Source organism: Anastrepha obliqua, chromosome 2 (assembly GCF_027943255.1).
Source record: "Anastrepha obliqua isolate idAnaObli1 chromosome 2, idAnaObli1_1.0, whole genome shotgun sequence".
Taxonomy (NCBI): Eukaryota; Metazoa; Arthropoda; class Insecta; order Diptera; family Tephritidae; genus Anastrepha; species Anastrepha obliqua.
Window position 1 is genome coordinate 20,081,090 of NC_072893.1, and position 24,720 is coordinate 20,105,809.

At 39.7% G+C, this 24,720-nt stretch overlaps 1 protein-coding gene across 1 annotated transcript in view; it reads right to left on the bottom strand.

The window, feature by feature from the left end:
• Window positions 1-24,720, bottom strand: part of LOC129239505 (ras-related protein Rab-27A) — a 116,569-nt gene that overhangs the window by 11,304 nt on the left and 80,545 nt on the right. Inside the window, exon 2 of the mRNA XM_054875025.1 lies at window positions 20,213-20,578. Within this exon, the coding sequence (XP_054731000.1) occupies window positions 20,213-20,371 (159 nt within the window). The 5' untranslated portion in view covers window positions 20,372-20,578. The remainder of the gene's footprint in view (window positions 1-20,212; window positions 20,579-24,720) is intronic.

Sequence of the window (24,720 nt, forward strand, 5' to 3'; positions counted from 1 at the left end):
ATCGTAATTACTCACACGAGCGACTTCATGCAGAAACAATTGCAAAAAAGTAGTTGGAATTTTTTTATTTAGCAAAAAAGAAAAAAAATTGAAATTTTTTCGAAATTCAATATTTCAAAAAGTGTATTTTTTTTTTTATAACTTTTTCCAAATCAAAAGGACATCTGAAACTTTAATTGAGCTGAATGCCCAGTAGCTAAAATGAGTTGTTTTTGAGTAATGAATTTTTGAGTAAAAACCGTGTTTCGCACTTTTTGTTTTTTGCAAAATAAAACATTTTCAACTACCTTTTTGCAATTGTTTCTGCATGAAGTCGCTCGTGTAAGTAATTACCATCATTTTGAACCCAAAATTATTAAAATCTTTTTTTGCTAAATAAAAAATGTCCAACTATTTTTTTGCAATTGTTTCTACATGAAGTCGCTCGTGTAAGTAATTACGATCATTTTCAACCCAGAATTATTAAAATCGGTTCATTTTTGACTAAGTTATGGGCATTTAAAAAAAAAATTTTCTTATATAATTAAAAAAAATCGAGTTTCAGTCGAAAAAAAAAATTGCCGATAACTCTTGAAAAAAATTTTTTTCGTCCGAACAAAAAAATACGTGTCTCATTATTTTGACCAGAGAGCAACATATTTAAGTTACATCGAAATCGAAGAACATGACCCGAATAGCCCGGTTGAATTGAAATGGAAAGCATCTAAAATCAATTTTGCAACTATTCATCGATTTGTGATTGATTTCGATTACCAGTTGTGCACTATCCCCCTCACAAAAAATGTATTAAAAGAAAGACTTGGCGACCATATTTACATCGAAAATATAATTTTCCAAACATATAGACTTTATAGTTGCCAAGTCCAGACCTATGCTTGGCCTTGTAGCAAGGATTTCAAAGAAGTTGCAGAATCTTTCAACGCTAAAGAATTTGTATTTCTTCCTTCCTGGATTAAACCTCGAATTTTGCAGCATTATCTGGAAACCATTCCAATATACACAATAAATTTGCCAGCTTATGGAAACTATTACTTGCTTCCTTTGTGATAAAAAGTCCCTGCAACAGATTAGAGTAACGCCGGCATAAAGGAGGCGGAACAAAGGTTTGGTAGCGCTTCATATTTTGGGAAAAACGAAAAGCGTGCAAATGCGGCTTACTTTTCCTTTCAATATTCGAGTTGAAGGTCAAAGAGGTCGCCTGTGAACAGATGAACATTAAAAATATTTCAAATACTTTTGTTTCATGACATTTCGATGACACAAATTTGCGACGCACATTTTGCAGAAACGACGCATCTTACTCACAATGTTCCGGTGGCTTAATTACCTGCATTTCACTAACAATAAATTGTTTCATAAGAAAAACGCACAAAGGAGCGCTAATGCGGCCGCGAGCAGCGACTAATAGCGGCCGCGCATACTCAATGTCCTGCGACAGCTCGCGGCCTAACAACAGAACGCAGCATTAGAGGTAGCCGCTTCACACGCGCTTATGCGCGTGCATGGGTACGGTCAATAAAGCGGTGATGAGTCGCCGTTCAACCTGTGGGCGTGAATTTTCGAATCGTTCTTGGAACTTCGACAGCTGCTCGCGAATATCTTTGGAAAATCATTTACAATGGATTTTCACTGCGCGTTCTTCACTTCCACGATTATGTCGATATTCTATCCTTCTCTAACACATTTGTATATCAGCAACGCGCGCTCCGTGCTTTGCGCTATAAAATGCGGGCACAGGATCCTTGCGTCTCAGTATGAATGAGAAAATCATAGAAAACAGTCAAGTTTACGAAGTGTATACTTCTCGAAAAGAACTAGAAAAAATTCAAAAAGAACTCCGCGAGGAAATGTTAGTGAATTCAACAGTAAAAAAGTTGGAGAACGGCAATTCATCAGCACAGCAAATTTGGATCGATATTTCATCGCTCAATTTTGAGGACTTCCAGGATTGCATTGCCATCTCCACTGAAATCGAACACCGGGAGCAGTTAAACAAATCTCATCGCCGGCTCAATAATCCAACACCAATGGAAGCCACCATGACTTATGAGGAGCTCTATGAGTGCTCAATGGAAAGCGACTACGTTCAAGAAGACGAGAATTTATTTGGCCTACGCCTAATTACTGATCTAAATGGATCACAGAGCATAGAGAATGTTATGCAGTATTTCGATGAGAACGTCAATGCATATTCGGGATCATCGCGCAGTGTTACTCCCGCCATATCACCTTGTCCGGACACTGCAGCTGTGCAAGTGTGCGACTCCTTTGGTTCACCTCCTCCACCGTATCAGGAATTCGCTTCACCCGAATCGTCTTGCGAAAAGGCAGAATCAGAGTTACCCACAAGCAGCACCAAAGAACTGCGAAAAATATATGAACAGGCTGTGGGATCGAAGGATCAACGTAAGTCTTCATCGCCACTATTGCCAACTACAACAACACCAAATCATTCACGCCACTCAAAGGTTAAGCAATTGGCACAAATGTTCAATTCAAGAATATCCCAATTGATGGGTCATGGCTCAACTGAGAAAAAAGATTCTAACTCGTCGATTGCATCGCAAAAACCATCACGGAAACCAGCCGTGATGAAGCCCGAACCAAAGGTGTGTAGCTCATTGCCCACCTCTAACACTAGTTTACCAAGTCCAGTGCCCAGTCCGCGTTTCGAACGAAAGCCCATAAAAGCTACAGAACCGCAGTCGTCAAGTGACAGTGAAAACGCTTGTATTTTCGCTGAAGATGTTTTCTGTCAGCTCTCTGTGAAAGATAAAGTTTTGCTGTATAACCAATTTTTTCAAGACAAATCGAATCAGCAATCAAAGGTCTGTGTATATCCAGACATGAACCGACGGACTTCACCTACATCAACACTCGTCGCCACTGTCGCCACCATACACAGCCTACAAGAGGCGGACAGCGAAGATTTCGAATCAGATGAGGAAGTAAAAGTGGAAGAGTTGCATACTAACAAGTTGACAGTTGTGCTCAAGCCGAGTCCAGAACGCGTTGGTTGCCTGCCAAAGCAAGCTGCTCTGCCACACCCACTGCCTCGTAAAGCGAAGTTAGAAAGCGTAGAATCGCGTGGAATGCGACGAGAGAGTATTGGAGGAAAAAATATTGATAAAGCATTAAAAATAATTAATGATACCCGAGAACAGCACGACACTAACGAAGGTGTAATTGAAGTGGAATTGCCAATTAGCCAACTAGACACTTCCGTCGATGAAGAAATACCAGAGGCTCCCTCCAATCGAGTCCAACGCAAGGTGAAGCGTCAGGCACCACAACCACCCAAGGCACTTAATGAGACCCCAGCACAGCAAGACACTAACAAAGGTGTTGATTTGCCAATGGGGCAAGTAGGAACTACTGTCGATGAAAAAGTACCAGAGGCTCCCTCCAATCGAGTCCAAAGGAAGTTGAAGCGTCGGGCACCACAACCACCCACGACAAGCAATGAGACCCCAACAGAGCAAGACACTAACGAAGGTGTAACTGAGGTCGATTTGCCAATTGGCCCAGTAGGCACTTCCATCGAAGAAAAACTACCACAGCAACCCTCCAAACGAGGCCAACGCAAGGTGAAGCGTCAGGCACCACAACCACCCACGACAAGCAATGAGACCCGGAAACAACAAGACACTAACGAAGGTGTAGAGATTGAATTGCCGAATAACATAACGGACGCGCCTACCGATCACATAATAATACAAATTGATGAAGCCATAAATGCGCAGCGCCTCACAATAGTGCCGACAACTGATGGGCCACAATCACAGGAGCAGGTTTTGACTTCCGTGATGTCTTACAACCAAAATTCTGAAGCGGATTATGAATCGGCATCGTCGAGCTCATCAAAGGTATGTAGTGCAAATATTGAAATAAATTTAGCTTCAAATTACAAACTCAACATTCTATTTCTTTACAGTTTGATCAGCCACAGACCGAACAAACCGCGTCTCAAGAAAATAAAACACTAGGAACTGAATTGAATGAACTTAGCAACCAGTTACCCAAAAAGAGGTTGCGTCGCCCACTCACCTGGAGCAACGATAATTGTATTATCAAAAGCCAACCCATTCCCTCATCCACTGACCCGTACGAAGTAATCAACGCCAACAATGGTCAGGATACTAAAAAATCTCTTATAGCGAATCAAAAGATTTACGATGATATCAACCAAATGGCAAAGTATGCCCAAAAAGCTTACAAGGTGGTGCAACAAAAAGCAAATATGGACGAAAGCATCTTAAATAATATGAATTTCACGGAAAGGATTAAAGGTGGGTACCAGCTCACGGTCCTGTCAACGCCCTCGACCACTCCTTATACCGGAAGTCCATCACCAAGTACGCCTGAAGTGGTAGGCAAAAGTGGCATGGGCCAAACATTTTTACCCTCTCCATCAAACGAACCAGAACAGATGAAAACAAAGTCAACTCCGCGCAAGTTGCGCAATTTAAAAATAAAAGAAATGAAGCAACCGTCCAAGGAAATAACATCACCAGAAGGCACATTACAGAGCACTATAGATAGCTTCATTGATCATGGCTTTGAGACGGGTTCAAATGATAGGGAAAGTCCTTATCGTGCCGATGAAAAGCTTTTCGTCAAATTAACACCCGAAGTGGATAAAAGTAGGCGACAAAACCCCGTTACCTTCTCGTCAACACCGGCTAAGGGCTTGCAAAACCAACCACGGCAAATCTTCAGCAACAATACCACCCACAGATTACGACGACAATCTATTAGTCCTATATGTCCCGTTAACGGAGGACCCCCCCAACGCTTATGGCATGCTAAGGACTCACGTCACTATTCGCCAGCCATGCCAGTTATTTGGAATGATCGTCCATGGGAGCAAGCCGAACTTTGGAAAACACCATACTCGCCGAGTAGCACTGAAAGTGGCTTCCTTGGTACTACTTCCAACTCAAACATGACCAACAACACTGAGCGGCAAGAGAAATCTTCGATGTTTTGGGTGCGCGCTGTGAATACTACAATTTCACTGGAAATCTTCTACAACCCATCAACTCGCCTAAACCTACTACATCAAATATTCAGCCAAAAGAGTTGTGAGAATCGCGATTTGAACTTTGGCATCGATGATTATAAATTCTCCATACGTAAAGCAATCGAAAAAACAAATATCTCAACTCGCCTAACCCCAGTCAAAGGCTGCTCACATTATTGGTTCTCCACCGGTGATTTCGCTATGCCATTCAGGGGTAAACGTCTGGGATCTAGAAAGATTCGACGTTTTTTCAATTTCATAAAAGATTCGATGACAGCTAATACGCAGCTATGCTTTGGAGTTGATGACTATGAATTTTCTAGGATGCCTGAATACCAAGACAGATTTTCAATGTGTGAATACAGCATGACTTACGCCCTATATGATGACTATAATGGGATGGAGAAATGTAATAGTGCTAATTGGCCCGTTCCACCGTATGTCACGGCTGATTTGAGCAGTTTAAAAGCACGCAACCTAAGTTTCTCCGAAAGTGATTCAAAAATAGATCCGCAAAATACACACCAAATGTCGGATTCGTCCTGCGGTACCAAGTATTACGATGTGGCCTCAGAGAACAGTCGGGATATGGCTTTGTCTCGCACCAGCAAGGAGACTGCAAATGATAGTTTCCACGAAAAATTTGATTTTGAAAAACTCTTCGCAGACGATGCAGAAAGTTTAGATGCCAAGATGGACGAGACGCATCTCAAACTAATGATATCAGAAATTATAAAGAAACTACAGAAATTAAGTATTGATTTGGAAAACCAATTTGGATTTGAAAAAACGCATGCAAATATGATCGCATAACTCGGGCAGCGCTAGCGCCCTCACACCTCACTCGAAAGAATCAGCAGTGCCATCAACAGTCTTGGAAGTGAAAACTAGTGAACTGGCATTGACTAAAGTCAATGGCAACGAGCTGAAAAAGCCTCAAATATCGATGCGAAATTTCTTGCAAAAATCTTAAATCTTATACTTTTCCTATTACTATTAATTTATTACTTTTCATTTGGAAAGGTGTAAACATTAATTATAAAAAAAATATATATAAAAAATCTGCCTTTCAAAGGTGCAAAGCAAATAATTTGTATTTTGAATTATTGAGAAAATGTTGTCTGTAATGGATTTTTGGGAACAAAGGGCGGTTTTCCATTGAAATTAAAAAAATATGTTGCTTTCTGGACGCAATTGAGAGCTAGCGACAGAATAAAAAGGCAGAATAAAAGCTAGCGACAAATCAAATTTTATTAAATGATGGGGGAGTTTTAAGTCAAATGAAGTAGCCCAATGCATACGCCAATGTTCGTGTTTTTTTTTTTTTTTTGATTTTTTCCTCATAAAAATCTCAGCATGTTTGCCACGAGCAACTACTTTCGCACTTTATATAAGGCCTCTTCTATTCAGCACATCTTTTTGTCAAGCGTTAGCAAGTGGCGTATAGATGAAGCATTTGAAAAAAGCTGGCTAAAATTACATTTTTTTCATAAAATACTGAGTTATGCCAGTTTTACGAGGTACTCACTTATACTCGCTAGCGGCGAATCTTGCTCGTTATCTTTGTTATTGCTTTCGCATGCGAATTTTACGTCAAGTGAGCAGAGCACAGATATAGCGAGCGCCTACTAAAGGGTGGTTAAATTGCAAGGGCCGATGTTGAATGTGAACCACACCTAAACGTCAACGACACCGTTGGACTTCTTTCTTTGTGGTTATTTGAAAGAAAAGGTGTACGTCGATAAGCTAGCAACAATTCAAGAGCTAAAAGATGAGATAATTCGGCACATTAGCGGCATACAACCTCAATTATCCCTCAGCGTCATCGAAAGTTTGGACCATCGGATAGAGGTGTGCCGCCGAGGCCGCGGTGGCCATTTGGCCGACATTTTGTTCCCTGCGTAATTGAGCCGTACCAATATTATCATAATAAAGAAAAACAATAATAATTTTCTAAAATAATTGTATTTTATTCAAAACCAACACCGGCCCTTGAAACTTAACCACCCCTTAGAATGGATTATACTTTTGTAAAACATTAATAATTGTAAAAGATATCCCTGTTTATGTGGAGCTCGTTTCTCCAGATGCCCCTTGCGGTGATCATCACAAGTCCTTGGAAATTCATCTAAAATCAATCGGACAAGAGAAATTAGTTTTATTAATATATAGTATATTGTCCGATCGAAGCATTTGTGTTTTTTTTTTTTTCAAAATTAACAACGGCCTCAGAAAATATTTTTCACCTCCCATTCGAGCTCTTGGTTTGCGGCTTTGACAACTTGTTCAACATGGGGCCTGGCGTTGTGCTAAAGGAGTATGATTTGACCATGTCGATCAGGTCTTTTAGTCGAATAGCATCATTCACGCGGTGTAGCTGGGCAATGTAGAGCTCTTTCTTGTGACCGTGGCATTCTTTTCGAGCATTTCCCAGTGCACCATGTCCTCCCAGTCCCACCACATGCCCCATATCATGATCTTCTTTGGATGAAGATCCGGCTTGACTCTTGACTTTGGCGTATCTCCTGGAGTCACCCACCCCTTTCTTTGCTTCATATTGATGTACTCGCATAGGTACTATTTCTCATCTCCCGTGACGAATCGGAACAAAAAGCGCTGTTTATGACCGCGTGTTGCTCGATGGCACGCGAGATGCTGAGAAACAATTTGAGGGCGCCTTTATTTGTTTGTTTCGTTTAGCTCGGAAGGCACCCAGACTCCCAAGTTTTCGGTAAATCGCATTGAATGAATCGCAAAACTACGGACTCCAGTGCGTGATAGCGGCGGACTATCCAAATTCTTGTTTGCGTGTCCCAGTTATCCATTTTAATAAATTTTAAAGATCAATCTGCAAATTAAAACAAAAATGGAACAGATAACTTAAAAAGAAAAAAAGTTATTCAATTTTTTTTTGGTAGCGGCTTTCATCAGCCACCCTGTATTAATACTTTATGAAAAAAAAAAAAATTTTTTTTCGAAATTTTACAGGTATCTTAATCCAGGTCCTGTAAGGTCCCTTAATGCAACAATTGTTCTGCTACAGCCAGCGGTAGTTTCCTAGATACATATGTCAACGTAATAATTGTTGCAATCAGTAGAAGTAACAGTGGTCATTGATTCTTCAATAATCTGTATCAAATTTTGATTATTTTGTGGATCGGCCAGCAAATTTCGTGTAGACAATTTAATTTTTGAAAATACCATTTCTATAGGATTTAACATGGGCGAATATGGTGATAGAAAAATTAACGTAGTATTAGTCTCACTAATCTTTTCACGTACTTCCCGAGTTTTATGGATACTGGCATTACCCAGAACCAACCACGCTTCTACGATCGATGTCACTTTCAGCAAGTTTATTAAATAATCCATCAAGAAATGTAATAAAAACATTTGAATTTACTGTTGAGTTAGAAATTACTTGAGAATGTATAATACCATTTAAATTCATGGCTAAAATTAATGAAGCATTTATTTCTCTTGTTATTGGAACTATTCCATGGGCTGAAGTATTTATCCTCGATGGAGCTTTACTTCTGCGAGGATGATAGTTGAAACCAGATTCATCAATAAAAATATTTTTTTTAATGTATTTGTGGAGCATTTTGTGAAAAATTTAGAGCATAATTTTTGCGTTGTTCAATTGTTGATATGGAGTTTAAACGGGCAAGGTTGATTGTGGCGGTTTTTAATGTTATTTGTAAAGCTTTTTAATGCATTAAATACCATTGTTGTGGTCATGTTGACGTTTTTATTTTCAAAAATTTTTTTTTTATTTTTTAAAGTAAATGATGGATTTTCTTCAATTAATTTCTCCACCTAGCTTAAAATCTCATCACTTAGTTTAAAATTTCTTTTTCCATCCCGATTTCGTCTAATAATCTCACATTCATACTTCTTATACCTTACCTACCTGCAATAGCTTTTTGAAAAATTGAAAAAATGAAAAATTTTTATTTGGAAAACATTTATAGGCTTTTGGGAATTCAGACAAATATGTACACACAATACATATGCAAATTTGTTAGTAGCGGTTTTTCCATTCTATCACACACACCCAAAAAATTTGCCAGCTTGTGGAAACTATTACTTGTTTCCTTTGTGATAAAAAGTCCCTGCAACAGATTAAAGCAACGCCGGCATAAAGGAGGTGGAACAAAGGTTTGGTAGCGCTTCATATTTTGGGAAAAACGAAAAGCGTGCAAATGTAAACGGCTTAATTTTCCTTTCAATATTCGAGTTGAAGGTCAAAGAGGTCGCCTGTGAACAGATGAACTTAAAAATATTTCAAATACTTTTGTTTCATGACATTTCGATGACACAAATTTGCAGTGCCCATTTCGCAGAAACGACGCATCTTACTCACAATGTTCCGGTGGCTTAATTACCTGCATTTCACTAACAATAAATTGTTTCATAAGAAAAACGAACAAAGGAGCGCTAATGCGGCCGCGAGCAGCGACTAATAGCGGCCGCGCATACTCAATGTCCTGCGACAGCTCGCGGCCTAACAACAGAATGCAGCATTAGAGGTAGCCGCTTCACACGCAGTTATGCACGTGCATGGGTACGGTCAATAAATCGGTTATGAGTCGCCGTTCAACCTGTGGGCGTGAATTTTCGAATCGTTCTTGGAACTTCGGCAGCTGCTCGCGAATATCTTTGGAAAACCATTTACAATGGATTTTCACTGCGCGTTCTTCACTTCCACGATTATGTCGATATTCTATCCTTCTCTAACACATTTGTATATCAGCAACGCGCGCTTCGTGCTTTACGCTATAAAATGCGGGCACAGGATCCTTGCGTCTCAGTATGAATGAGAAAATCATAGAAAACAGTCAAGCTTACGAAGTGTATACTTCTCGAAAAGTACTAGAAAAAAATTCATGAGGAAATGTTACTGAATCCAATAGTAAAAAAGTTGGAGAACGGCAATTCAACAGCACAGCAAATTTGGATCGATACTTCAACGTTCAATCGTGCGGACCTGCAGGATTGCATTACCATCTCCACGGAAATCGAGCGCCAAAAGCAGTTAAACAAATATCAACACCGCCTCAATAATCCAACACCAATGGACGCCACTATGATTCAAGAGCACGATTTCGAGTGCCCATTGGAGAATCACCGTTTCTTAATGGCGCTTGAAGACGAGAACTTATTTGGCCCACGCCTAATTACTGATCTGGATGCATCACTGAGCATTGAGAATGTCAATGCGGACTCCGGATCATCGGGCGTTGTTACTCCCACCAAATCACCCTGTACGGGCGCTGTAGCAACAGCAATCGCAAGTTTACACACACAAATGTCTAAGTCCTTTGGTTCACCGCCTCCCCCGTATCAGGAAGTCCTCTCACCCATATCATGTTGCGAAAGGACAGAACCAGAGGTACCCACAAGCAGCACCAAAGAACTGCGAAAAAAATATGAACAGTCTGTGGGTGCAGAACAAGAGCTACAAAAGGAGGCGGATAAATCGAAGAATCAACGTAAGTCTCCATCACCAGCACTGCCAACGATAACGACAAAAGGTCAGAAATCACAAACTCTTCCACGCAACTCGAAGGTTAAGCAATTGGCACAATTGTTCAACTCCAAAATATCCCAATTGATGGGTCATGACTCAACCGAGAAACAAGATTCTAACTCGTCGATTGCATCGCAAAAACCATCAAAGAAACCAGCCGTGATGAAGCCCGTACCAACGGTGCGTAGCTCTTTGTTCACCTCTAACACTAGTTTGCCAAGTCCAGCTCGCAGTGACAGTGAAAAGGCTTGTATTGTCGCTGAAGATGTTTTCCGTCAGCTCTCTGTGAGGGATAAAGTTTTGCTGTATAACAAATTTATTGAAGACACGTCGAAGCAGTATCCACAGGTCGGTGTGTATACGCGCGTGGTCGAGATTACCGTGCGTAACGAGTTGGCACGTATTGAGAAAGCTGTGACGTCACCTAAAGTCAAGGAGATTGCAAGTGAATTAGAATTGAAATTAAATTTATCCGCACCAAGGATATCAACATGGGGCTTGAAGGCTATGCAGCCTGAATACGACGCAGTCAAACGACGCACTTCACCTGCATCAGCACCCGTTACTGCCGCCGCCGCCGCCACCACACACAGACTACAAAATACGAACGAAGCGATCAGCGCAGCTATCGAATCAGATGAGAAAGCAAAAGTTGAAGAGTTGCATACTGGCAAATTGGCAGTTGTGCTCAGGCCGAGTCCAGAACGGGATGGTAATTTGCCAAAGCAACGAGTTCCTCCACGCCCACTACCACGTAAAATACGCGAACAACGCTTCGTCAATGATATGAAAATCATAGAGCGCGTACAAAAACGCTGCTCAAAATCTTCCGATACGTACGGCCCACCAAAGAAAATACAACGCACTTGGTCCGAACGCTTCCAGCCAAAGGAGATCTTTCGGAATATGCAGATGGAAAGTATGTTCTACGATTGGATCATGGAGAAATATGGTGTCACTTTCGATATCACCACAGTAGAGAACAGCGAGGATTCTTTCACAAATGCTGACGAAGCGAATACCTCGAAAAGTTCTGTCAAATCGAAATCGAAGGTTTTTAGGTTATTTGGAAAGGCGATGTCGAAGTTGGAAAGCGTAGAATCGCGAGTAATGCGACGAGACAGTATTGGAGGAAAAAATATTGATAAAGCATTAAAAATAATTAATGAGACCCCGGAACAGCAGAACACTAAGAAAAGTGCAAATGGGGTTAATTTGCCAATTAACCAAATCGGCACTTCCATCGATGGGAAAATACAACAGGAACCCTCCAAACGAGGCCAACGCAAGGTGAAGCGTCAGGCACCACAACCACCCAAGGCAATTCTTGAGACCCGAGAACAGCGGGGCGCTAACAAAAGTGTAATTGAGTTTGAATTGCCCATTAGTCAAATAGGCACCTCCATCGATGGAAAAATACCGAAGGCTCCCTCCAATCGAGGCCAACGCAAGGTGAAGCGTCAGGCACCACAACCACCCTCGACAATCAATGAGACCCGAGAAAAGCAAGGCACTGATACCGATCACATAACAATACAAATTGAAGAGCCCAAATATGCAACACCGCAGAAGGAGCGACAGGCGTCACAGCGCCTCACAATACTGCCGAAAACTGATAATCCACAATTACAGGCGCAGAATTTGTCTACAGTGACATCTTCCAACAACAAATTACCCAACAATGCGGTAATGAACGCCAACATTGGTCAGAATATTAAAAAATCTGAAATAAATCAAAAGATTTTCAACGAAATGGCTAAGTCCGCCCGAAAAGCTTTTGAACTCGAACAACAAAAAGCGAAGATGGGCGAAAGCATCTTAAATAATATCAATTTATCGGGAAGGATTAAAGGTGGCTACAAGCTCAACACCCTATTAACGCCCCCGCCCACCCCTTATAAAGCAAGACCATTACCAAGTACACCTGAAATGGTAGGCAAATGTGGCATGGGCCAAACATTTTTAACTTCGCCATCAAAGGTACAAAGAGAGATGAAAACAAAGTCAGCTCCGGAGAAGTTGATCAATTCAAAAACAACAGAAGCTAAGCATTCGTCCGAGGGAAGAACATCACCAGAAGACACATTGCAGAATCTTATAGATACCTTCATTGATCTTGGCTTTGAGACGGGTACAAATGATAGGAAAAGTCCTTACCGTACAGTAATCAGAAGTGATTCACCGCTTTTCTTCAAATTAACACCCGAACCGGATAAAAGTAGGCAACAAAGCCCCTTTATCTTTTCGTCGACACCGGCTAAGGGCTTGCAAAACCAACCACGGCAAAACTTCAGCAACAATACCACCCGCAGGTTACGACGCATATCTATGAGCCCTATAGGTCACGTTAACGGAGGACGCCGCCGCTTATGGCATGCTAATGACTCATGTCCGAGCTCGCCAGTTACTTGGAACGATCGTCCATGGGAGCAAGTCGAACTTTCAAAATCACCGAACTCGCCGATTAGCACTGAAAGTAGCTTCGTTGGTACTACTTTTAACTTCAACATGACCAATAACACTGAGCAGCAAGAGATGACATCAACGTTTTGGGTGCGCGCTGTTGACATTACAATTTCTCTGGAAATCTTCTACAACCCACTAGCTCGCTTAAGCCTACTACATCAAATATTCAGCCAAAAGAGTTGTGAGAGTCGCGATTTGAACTTTGGCATCGATGATCATAAATTCTCCATACGTAATTCAATCGAAAAGGCGGACATCTCAACGCGTCTACCCCCAGTCAAAGGCTGTTCACATTATTGGTTCTCCGCCGGCGAACTCGCTGTGCCATTCAAGGGTAAAAGTTTGGCATCTGAAAAGATTCGACGTTTTTTCAATTTCATAAAAGATTCGATGACAGATAAACAGCAGCTACGCTTTGGGGTCGATGACTATGAATTTTCTAAGGTGCCTGAATACAAAGAAAACAGCCACAATTTTTCAGACGACAGTAACTGCAGCAAACTTGCTAGCCTACATGGTAACAGTAATGGGGTGGAGAAACATAGTCGTAATTCGAACTGTTTAAAAGCACGCAACCTAAATTTCTCCGAAAGTGATTCAAAAATAGATCCACAAAATGGAGGCCTTACACCGGAATCGCCCTACGGTACCAAGTATTTAGAGGTGCTCTCAGAGAATAGTCGGAATATGACTTTGACACGCAACAGCAATGCGACTGCAAATGATAGTTTCCACAATGAAAAATTTAATATCGAAACCTTGGAAAAACAAAAGTTGAGATGTCAAGAAAGGCGAGACGCATCTGACAGTAATGATATCAGAAATGATAAAAAATCTACAGAAAATAAATATTGATTTAGAAAAACGATTTGGATTTGAAAAAAAAAACGCATAAAAATCTAATCGAATCACTCGGGCAACGGTAGCGCCCTCACACCTCACTCCAAAGAATCGCCACTTCATATGAAAAAATTACGCATCCTCAGCAGTGCCATCAACAGTCTTGTAAGCGCAAAGAGTTTCACGGAATGCAGCAAGGAACAGTTGGAGGGTTTTATGTTATTTCTATTGTAATAGACTATGCCTATATATAATATGATCAATGAATTGAGTACATCAATTGATGTACTAATCACCATCAAGAAGAACAAGAACAAGCCTAATAATGAACTGGCATTGACTAAAGTCAATGGCAACGAGCTGAAAAAGCCTTAAATATCGATGCTAAATTTCTTCCAGATTTTAAATCTTGTATATACTTTGCCTGTTGCTAAACATTCATTGTAAAAAATAAAAATTAAAAAAAAAATACTGCCATTCAAAGGCTCAAAGCAAATAATTTGTATTTTGAATTATTGGGAAAAAGTTGTCTTTAATGGCTTTTTGGGAACAAAGGGGGTTTTTCATTGAAATAAAAAAATTATATGGTTTTCTGAACGCAATTAAGAGCTATCGATAGATTAAAAAAATGCAGCAGATAAAATTTTGTAAAATGATGAAGGAGTTTTAAGTCAATTGAACTCTTAAGATATTTTTTCGCTCTCTTTCTTTAAGTAATTTTCAACCAGTTTAACCAGCTTAATAATCGGCCATAGAAAACGGTGGGTATACTTACCAAATAAGAATCAGAATCATGTTTTATTTTAAGTATATGAATATACAGAAAATATCAGGAAAAAAAATAGTTTAAAAAAACTAAAAAACAGGCTTTTATTGCTAATCGAACTAAAAAGTAGAAAATAAATTTTAATGACAAAGAGACCTATAATGAAGTAATAGCAAATCGAACGATCAGTCATAGTCAACTACCTCAGAACAGAATTATAACAAAAATTAAGATACAAATAGAGTAATTCAAATTAGAGTTAAAAGCGTGGGATGCATTTTGCTTCACTTTCATAACCCTCTGTACATAGGTAGTTGCCAATAGAATGATTGTAATATTTACTATTTCAAGCATCCCACGCTTTTAAAAAATGCACATTTTCAGCGCTCTCACGAGAAAAAGAGTTTCCCATCTAGTCATCTATGTTGTATGTTCCGAGTCGAATTTTTAGAAGCCAGTGAAAATTAAGCTCAAAGATTCCGTTACATACATACATACATACATACATACATACATACATACAACCCGACCTAATAAAAGTGTGTTAAAAAAGAACAGCACTAGCTCAAGGCCATCAACTGGTTTTACAATAAACTAGGATTAATGACAATATTTGCTAAACTTATATTTAAAATAAGGAATATATGTATGTGTAATATCAAGTACAGTAGGTTCTGTTTTTATGCGGCTTTTTTTTATGCGGTTTTGAAATAGTGCGGTTTTTTTTTTAAATTACAAAATGCATGTCGACCTATCGGGAATTGTACATATAAACAAGATTCTAAACCAGCTAAGCAAAAACTCATCACAGATTACATCAGATTTGCTAACCCTCTAATTTGTAACCGCCTGCATCACTATCCAGATCAGTCGCGTACATTTCCTCAAGTGACGGAAGTGATTTTACGCCAAATCCTAAACGAACGCGCAACATGTGGGTATTGTCGGATTCTATTTCTGACTTAAATTTATTTTTCGATTCTGACGTTTCTTAAATAAAGATATAATTTTCAAAAATACAATATTTTGTTTATGCGATTTTATTTAATTATTTCAGATTCATGCGGTCTATGGAACGCATCTATAGTTATAATATGGGACTAGTGCCCTTTTTTATGCGATTTTATTACATTATTTCAGATTAATGCGGTTTTAGCATGTGAAACGTATCTATAGTTTTACTATAGAACTAGTAGCTTTTTTTATGCTGTTTTTTTTTATTCTGTTTCTTGCGGAACGTATCTACCGCATAAAAACAGAACCTACTGTACAGTAGATTCTGTTTTTATGCGGCTTTTTTTTATGCGGTTTTGAAATAGTGCGGTTTTTTAAAAATTAAAAATGCATGTCGACCTATCGGGAATTGTACATATGAATATATAAGATTCTAAACCAGCTAAGCAAAAACTCATCACAGATTATATCAAAAATGCTAACCCTACAAGTATGGAACCGCCTGCATCACCATCCAGATCTGACGTGTACATTTCCTCAAGTTACGAAAGTGATTTTACGCCAAATCCTAAACGAATGCGCAACATGTGGGTATTGTCTGATTCTATTTCTGACGATGTAAATTTATTTCTCGTTTCTGACGTTTCTTAAATAAAGATATAATTTCCAAAAATACAATTTTTTGTTTATGCGATTTTATTACATTATTTCAGATTTATGCGGATCTTAGCACTTTTGAAACGTATCTATAGTATACTATAGAACTGGTACCTTTTTTTATGCTGTTTTTTTTATGTTGTTTCTTGCGGAACGTATATACCGCATAAAAACAGAATCTACCGTATATAAAATATGTCTGAGTATAGGTATATTAAATTAAATGAGCTATGTTACACAGTACAAGAAAGTTAGATATACAGTAGTGTTTACATTTGATAATGTTGTATTTACTAGAAGTTGTGAAGGGAGAGCTGTGCCAAAAATCCTTCGCCTGGTATTGGTAAACTGGGTGCATTCGTCTAGGCTATGCTTTACTGATGTTCTAGATGACCCATAAAAACAGCAGGATGCATCTCCAGAGTTTAACAAGTAACTGTGAGTGATTTGCGTGTGACCGAAACGAAGTCGTGAGAACAACAAAATGTCTGCATGTTTAGATGCCGTTGGATAGGTAGGCTTTACTATTCAAAACACCATAACTTGTTTGTGTGAAATAAGTTTTATTGATTTCAAAGACAAAATTGTTTAAAAATGATTACAATTTTAAAATATATTCACTTTAGCTCGATATAACCACCTTTTGCTTTGACTATAGTCTTCAAACGGTCAATACGGTGCATGCTGCACGAATGTGATCTTGAGGTATTTTGGCCCATTCTCGTATAATCGCTTTTTTCAGCGCATCCACACTGGCATATTTTTTAGTCCTCACCTTGCTCTCTAAAATGGATCAGGTGGAATAGACCATCGGATTTGCGTCTGGCGAATTCGAAAGCCATTGTGGGGACGAAATGAAGTGTGGAACATGATTTTTTAACCATTCTTGGTTCACACGAGCTTTATGAGACGGTGCCGAGTCCTGTTGGAACGTCCATGGTCTACGACCGAAATGTTTGCGTGTCCTCGGCTCTAAAGCAGCTTCTAAAACATTTTCCCGATAATAAGTCACATTCACTTTGACACCAGGCTCGATAAAAACGATTGGAGAGCGTCCATCAGCGGTCACTGCGGCCCAAACCATTACTTGCGATGGAAAAATGCTCCGAGTGGCCATACGGAGGCTCAAATTCTCGTATGAGCGTTCGGTCCAGTAAACACGATCGTTTTGAGCGTTTATGAACTGCTCAATTGGGAAATTTTTTCATCAGAAAACACAATGTTAGAAAATTCGCCACTTTCGTGCAAGCGCAACAACTCCTTTGCTTTTTTGCACCGAATTTTTTTTTGCTGGGGTGAAAGATCGTGTGCTTTTTGGAACTTGTAAGCCTTGAATTTGAGCCCACTTTTCAATATGCGTCGAGTACTGTCTTGCGATATTTTCAGTTCTTTGGCCAGTTCTTTCTTCCACTTCGACGTGGATTTCGTTCAAGTCGAGCCTTCACTTTCCGAACCATTTCTGGCGTTGTTGCGGTTGTTTTTGGTCCACCTCCATAGCGTTTTGCAATGCTACCAGTATCATTGTAACGTTTTATAGTGCGATACACAAACATTTTATTCACTTTGGGGTGACTGAGCTCACGAACAATGGCTGGTTGTGATTTTCCAGCCAAATATAACGCCATCACACTATTACGTTTGAATTCCATCACAGAAAAAAAAATTCAACAAAACTGAGACGCAAATGCTTTTGATGGCTTATAAACAACTAATGGCTTATATGAACTGTCATTAGAACAATTTTGATGTTGATGTCATGAGCTGTTTTACAGATACAAGCAGTGTGGTAACACTTCATATCGTTCACCCTGTAGGTACTGCTTTATTAGACGTTTTAAGTCAGTTTTTTCCACAACGTCAAAATACAGAGTCGGTTCCTTATGAACACTTTTCGCGATACAAGCAGTGAACTCGTTGCCTTTAATTCCGCAGTGACCTGGTATCCACATCAATTTAATTTTGTTTGTTTGCTTGACAAGTAAATCTCTAACACGAGTTACTACAACACTGTTATTGTTGAAATTTCTTACGGCATTGATGGCAGATTGACTGTCAGTGCAAATGCAAAATTTACCTTTCTTTTTCGAGGCTATTAGAGCGGCTTGATATATAGCAAAGATTTCACTAGTTAATGTTCAGCAGTGATTGTACAACAAACTTTTTTTCATAACTAGGAGATCCTCAAATATAACCGCAAAAGGGGTTGAGAAATTAGTTTTGGAGCCATCGGTTAATATGAATTTGAAAGATTTTTGATTTAACTCTCGTTTGTGCTGAAGGAAAATTTGTCGGTTGATAAGACCACAAGTGTTTTCCTTTCGATAATCTTGAAAGCAATTAACAAATGACGAGTTCGAGAGAAGCCAAGGTGGGCACTTACTGCGGGTTTGACGAGTAGGTTTAAAATGGATATTCATTTTTCTGGCCAAGACAACCAAATTAAAATAACGCCGATAGCCTCTTTGGAAAACATTTTCTATTTGCTGCATTGATTGTGATTTTATAAAGGTGATCATTATTGCAGGATAACACTTTGTGTATAAGACCAGCAGTCATATATTTCACCCGCTCACTTAAACTAGGAAGTCCGGATTCAGGCAAGTTGTTACGAATAGGAGTAAGGGGGAAGCAACGTAGGCTTCTACGTAGAGCAGCATGATATGGAGCACACAGAAGGTTTAAGTTGCTTTTGGCACAACTTCCATAAATTGGTAAAGCATAGTCAATAACAGATAAAAATAGCGATTTAACAGTGGAAGAAAGTGTAGAAGTATGTACACAGGATTTTTTTGATGAAACGATTTTACAATGCTAAGACGATTAATTCATTTATTTCTAATGTAATTGCAATGAAATTTAAAAGTGTGTTTACAATCAAAGAAAATTCCTAATATTTTTAAACGGTTCACTTACTTATATAACTTACTTATAAGTATATTATGGTCAATTAGTTTTACACCCGAACAGCACTTCCTCCGACAAATATAAAGGATATTGGATTTTTCGCATGATATACTACTGTGGGCAAAAAGTAAGGTGAATTTGGTTGTAAAATGAAAAAGCCGTATACGGTGTTTGTTCAGGCGAATACGGTGGTTGTGGAACGATATGCGTGGAATTTTTGGCGAAATGGTCACGAAGAACGAGTGCAGTGTGAAACGATGCATTATCGTGATGCAAAAAAAAAGAGTTGTTGGCCCATAATTCTGGTATTTTTAGAAGAATTGCTTCACGTAAACGACGCATAACGCTCAAATAATATTCCTTATTAACAGTTTGGCCAGATGGAAGGAATTCATAGTGCACCACACCACGCAAATCGAAAAAAACTGTCATCATGACCTTTATTTTTGAACGACTTTGACGTGATCTTTTCGGGCTGGCCTCGCCTTTAGCACGATATTCGCTTGATTGGTCGGTTGTTTCAGGGTCGTAAGCATAAATCCAAGTCTCATCTCCCGTAATGATGCATTTGAGCTTGTCCTGATAGTCTCAAAGCATTGTTTCACACACATCCACGCGACGACTTTTTTCCAAGAAATTAAGAGTTTTCGGTACCAAATGAGATTTGACTTTTCGTAGGCCCAAATGGTCTTTCAAAATGGTTTTCACAGATCCTTCTGATATTCCGATCATATCAGTAAGGTCTTTAACAGTCAACCGACGATTTTTGAGCACTAACTCCTTCACTTTATTGACGTGTTGGTCATCTGTTGACGTCGATGGTCATCCGGAGCGCTCCAAGTCATCAACATGTTCTCGACCCTCTTTGAAGTCTTTGTGCCACTTATAAATATTTTTTCTGCGACATGGTCGAATCACCAAATGCCTTCTGCAACATGCTAACTAGAGCGAAATTTTAATCCCGCGAAGTTTGACAAATAAATTCACCTTACTTTTTGCCCCAATCGCTCCAGATTCGAGCGACCAACTTACTAAATAAAAAATTATTAATTATAATTGCGCTACTCACCAATCGCTTTTCCCGAAAATCAATACCCACTGTAGATATGAATTGTGAGTGAAATTGTCCATCGGTGTATTGGTATAAAAAACTAGTCTTGCCCACACCAGAATCGCCGAGTGCGAGAAATTTCATCAAAAAATCATAATCAATATTTGCCAATGCCATTCTCTTCTTATTCTAGCTGAGTAATTTACTTGGTTTTTCTAACGCTCCAGCTTTTATTATGTTTATTATGCATCAATTCCAATGGTTTGCATGAAATATCTCCATTTACAAGTGTTATTGTTTTCATATGAAGGGCAGCGTAAGTGTTTGTGTGTAAACCGGTCCACTGAAGATATTTGTTAGTGTCGCACAAATTGCTCTGCTCTTCTGAAAGGTGGAGAGAAGAAAACACGATTAAAGAATAATAAATATGGTGCAGGCCACTATTACAAAAACAAAAACAACTGCAGTGCAAGGTAAGCAAAATGAATAATTCATGTTGATACCGTTACGAGTTGAGAGCATCCAATTATTGCGCTCTGATTGTTGTGAGGGGAAAATCGAAAATATCTGCTTATTTTGCTTTCACTTATTCAGGGTAAAATTATTTATTATTCAGGATAAATTTATAAAATATAGCAAACTACTGTATATTAAAAGATTAAACATTGTTTATAGAGCAAAATGCATACAATAAAAATGATAAAAATTACATTACTCAGCATTGCTTTTTTTCAACCAAGAAGTGATTAGTTGGTTTCGGTAGACTTTGGTACGCCGAATTCGAGTCAGGTCTTAGAAATTTTATAATGCTGCTCAAATGTTTCTCAAAAAATGCAACATCTCCACTTCTCGCAATTAATAATGAATAAATTTTATTATTTATTTTAAATTAAACATAATACTGTGGGCAAAAAGTAAGGTGAATTTATTTATCAAACTTCGCGGGATAAAAATTTCGCTCTAGTTATTTTTTCATGAGTTGGCAGTACTGTTAATAACATCTGGGCCAACTTTCATGTGAATGTCATTATCGGTAATATATTTACGCTTGTGTTTACCAAACGACCAAGAGTGCATTTTTCGATTTTTACATTGTCTGATTTGATTGAGCAGAGAAGTGCCATCAAATTTTGTTTGCGGAATGAAATTTCCGCTGCGGAAACGTTTAGCATGCAGAAGGCATTTGGTGATTCGACAATGTCGCAGAAAAATGTTTATAAGTGGTACAAAGACTTCAAAGAGGGTGGAGAACGTGTTGATGTCTTGGAGCGCTCCGGACGACCATCGAAATCAACAGATGGCCAACACGTCAATAAAGTGAAGGAGTTAGTGCTCAAAAATCGTCGATTGACTGTTAAAGACCTTACTGATATGATCGGAATATCCGAAGGATCTGTGAAAACCATTTTGAAAGACCATTTGGGCCTACGAAAAGTCAAATCTCGTTTGGTACCGAAAACTCTCAATTTCTTGGAAACAAGTCGTGGCGTTGATGTGTGTGAAACAATGCTTTCAGACTATCAGGACAAGCTCAAATGCATCATTACGGGAGATGAGACTTGGATTTATGCTTACGACCCTGAAACAACCGACCAATCAAGCGAATATCATGCTAAAGGCGAGGCCAGACCGAAAAGAGCACGTCAAAGTCGTTCAAAAATAAAGGTCATGATGACAGTTTTTTTCGATTTTCGTGGTGTGGTGCACTATGAATTCCTTCCACCTGGCCAAACTGTTAATAAGGAATATTATTTGAGCGTTATGCGTCGTTTACGTGAAGCAATTCGTCTAAAAAGACCAGAATTATGGGCCAACAACTCTTGGTTTTTGCATCACGATAATGCACCGTCTCACACTGCACTCGTTCTTCGTGACCATTTCGCCAAAAATTCCACGCATATCGTTCCGCAACCACCGTATTCGCCTGATTTGGCTCCGTGTGACTTCTGGCTATTCCCAAAACTCAAGAGACCACTCCGGGGAACGCGTTTCGAGTCGATTGAGGAGATAAAAGCTGAATCGAAGAAGGTGCTGATGGCTATACCGGAAATGGACTATTTGCCATGTTTCGGGGATTGGAAAAATCGTTGGCATAAGCTTATTTCATCGAGAGGGGACTATTTTGAAGGGAATGAAATTAATTTACAAGAATAAATAAAGATTTTTCATTTTACAACCAAATTCACCTTACTTTTTGCCCACAGTATACGTAGATAACCGGTCTTTTGGATAACCTGAACGGTGACAACCCCTGCATTCGTCTTTAGACTAATCTCACTTTTTTTACGTTTCAGAATTTGTCTGACCTCTGTGTTGGTGGTTGCGGCATTCTGACACCTGAGTATGTTAGAGTGAAACTTAACAGAAATGGCTGGTGGGCTAATGCCGTGACTGCCCCCGTCCCGTTAAAACCTTAGCAGACCTTGGAGTACGTTCCGAAGCCGTCGCCATTGGGTTGGCGGTGTAGGTGCGGTCTTTGCGTCCGGTCTGGCTTTGAACGCATAGCCTCCCTGACATAGCAGGTCTTGATAACAAAAATCTGATGAACTTCAGCAGCATCATAACACGGCTAACACAACCGCAAATTAGTCACCGTTCATAGTCCACAAACACTCAACCCTCCCCACCCCTTTCCCTTTCGTCCTATCGTCCTTTTTTCCTTCACCTCTTCTTCCCCCCATGCAATGGTATCACAAAGGATGAACCAAACTTCTATCGTCCAAGTGAGCTCACTCTCTGGGCAACTATTACAACCTAACCTAATCTAAGATTAAATGAATTGCGAGCTTTGGAAAATTGAGGCTATTTATTTGCCCTGTGGCGTTCATTGAATCACATAAATTGTTTTCACAAACTGTCGAGCATCGGTTGACATTACGGGGCCATTCGACAATGCTTCTTTCAGCTCTATTGAGGAAGGTATGGTTAGGAAGGAAATAGATAAACTAATCATAGCGTGGGTTCTCAATATGCAGAGGAATAGAACGACAATATTTAAAACTGGGCCAAAACGATTATGTGTCAAGTAAACCAAAGGATGTCCCCAAGGAGGCGTTTTATCCCCGCTCCTTTGGCTATTGATCATTGACGAGCTTCTACAGACTCTCGATGATCTCGAATACGAAGTTCATTGCTTTGCTGACGATTTAGTCATCATGGTGAGAGACAAATTTGACTCTACTATAACTGACGGCTTGCAACTAGCTCTCGACATTACGCAAAACTGGTGTCGGGAGAAAGGACTGTCGTTAAATCCGTATAAAACATTCACCCGAAGAAGGAAACTAAGTGTAGGGATCCTTAAATTAGGGAACGGCGACTTAACTCTATCTGGGGATATGAAATATCTGGAAGTAGTCCTTGATAAAACTTTGACCTGGGAAAATCACATATCGTACATCACAAACAAATCCTTGAGAGCAATATACGTATGCCAAAGGCTTTACGGTAAAACACAGAGTCTCCGGCCAAAGATGATGGCATGGTCTTATAAGACAATAATAACGCCAATGGTCATCTATGCCTCTCTGGTATGGTGGCCAAAAGTAGACCAAACTAAGATTCAGATAACACTTAAAAAGGTATACAGAATAGCCTGTCTGAGCGTAACAGGAGCAATGCGATCATGCCCCACAGCGGCTTTAGGAATGATCACTGGACTCATTCCACTCCAACTTGTAGCCAAAGTGTCGACAGTCAGTGCCGCTCTAAGGCTTTCTAATCTACTCCATCTCAAAGAACGCAATCTTACAGGACATGTAAGAATTCTGGGTCCAGTCCTGAACTTTCTGCGCCTGACAGTCCACTACAAGTTGAAAAGGAAACTAGAATTCCCAATGAAATCATGGTCATTAGTGACCGCTCAGCGTGTAAAAACAAAAAAATATTCCTAAAACCCGGCACGCAGGTGTAGTTTACTGATGGGTCCAAAATGGAAACGGTAGTGCCGGGGCTGGAATTGCCGGACCACATTTCAGAAAAGTAATTGCAATGGGGAAAACCACTTCCATTTTCCACGCCCTAGAGCTGTGTGCCAGAGAATGCCTACGGAGAGGCATGCGCGGTGTCAATATTAACATTCTCTCTGACCGTCAAGCAGCTCTAAAGTCGCTGGATAGCTTCTCATTCCAATCAAGGTTTGTCTGGGAATGTTTTAAAACCCTCAACACCCTAGCATCAAGAAACTCTGTTACCTTGATGTGGGTTCCGGGAAGGGAAAGAAATTGCGAACACTTAAGTGGAAAAGGGGGCAAACACTCCCCTGTCCTGAACTTTTCTGGGGGGTAAACAACAGCTTTACACAGTACCTTTATGCGTGACCAGGAAGAACGACGCCTAATCGTTTACTGGAGAGCCCAATCGGGCATGCCGCAATCGAAAAGACTCATAGATCCAGAATGGATAAAGACAGAAGCAATTCTTAACCTAAGCAGAAAGGGCATAAAACTTGACACTGAACTACTAACAGGACACTGTGAACTTAATTATCACATAAAAATGATAGGTGCGATAGAAAACGGTGCTCC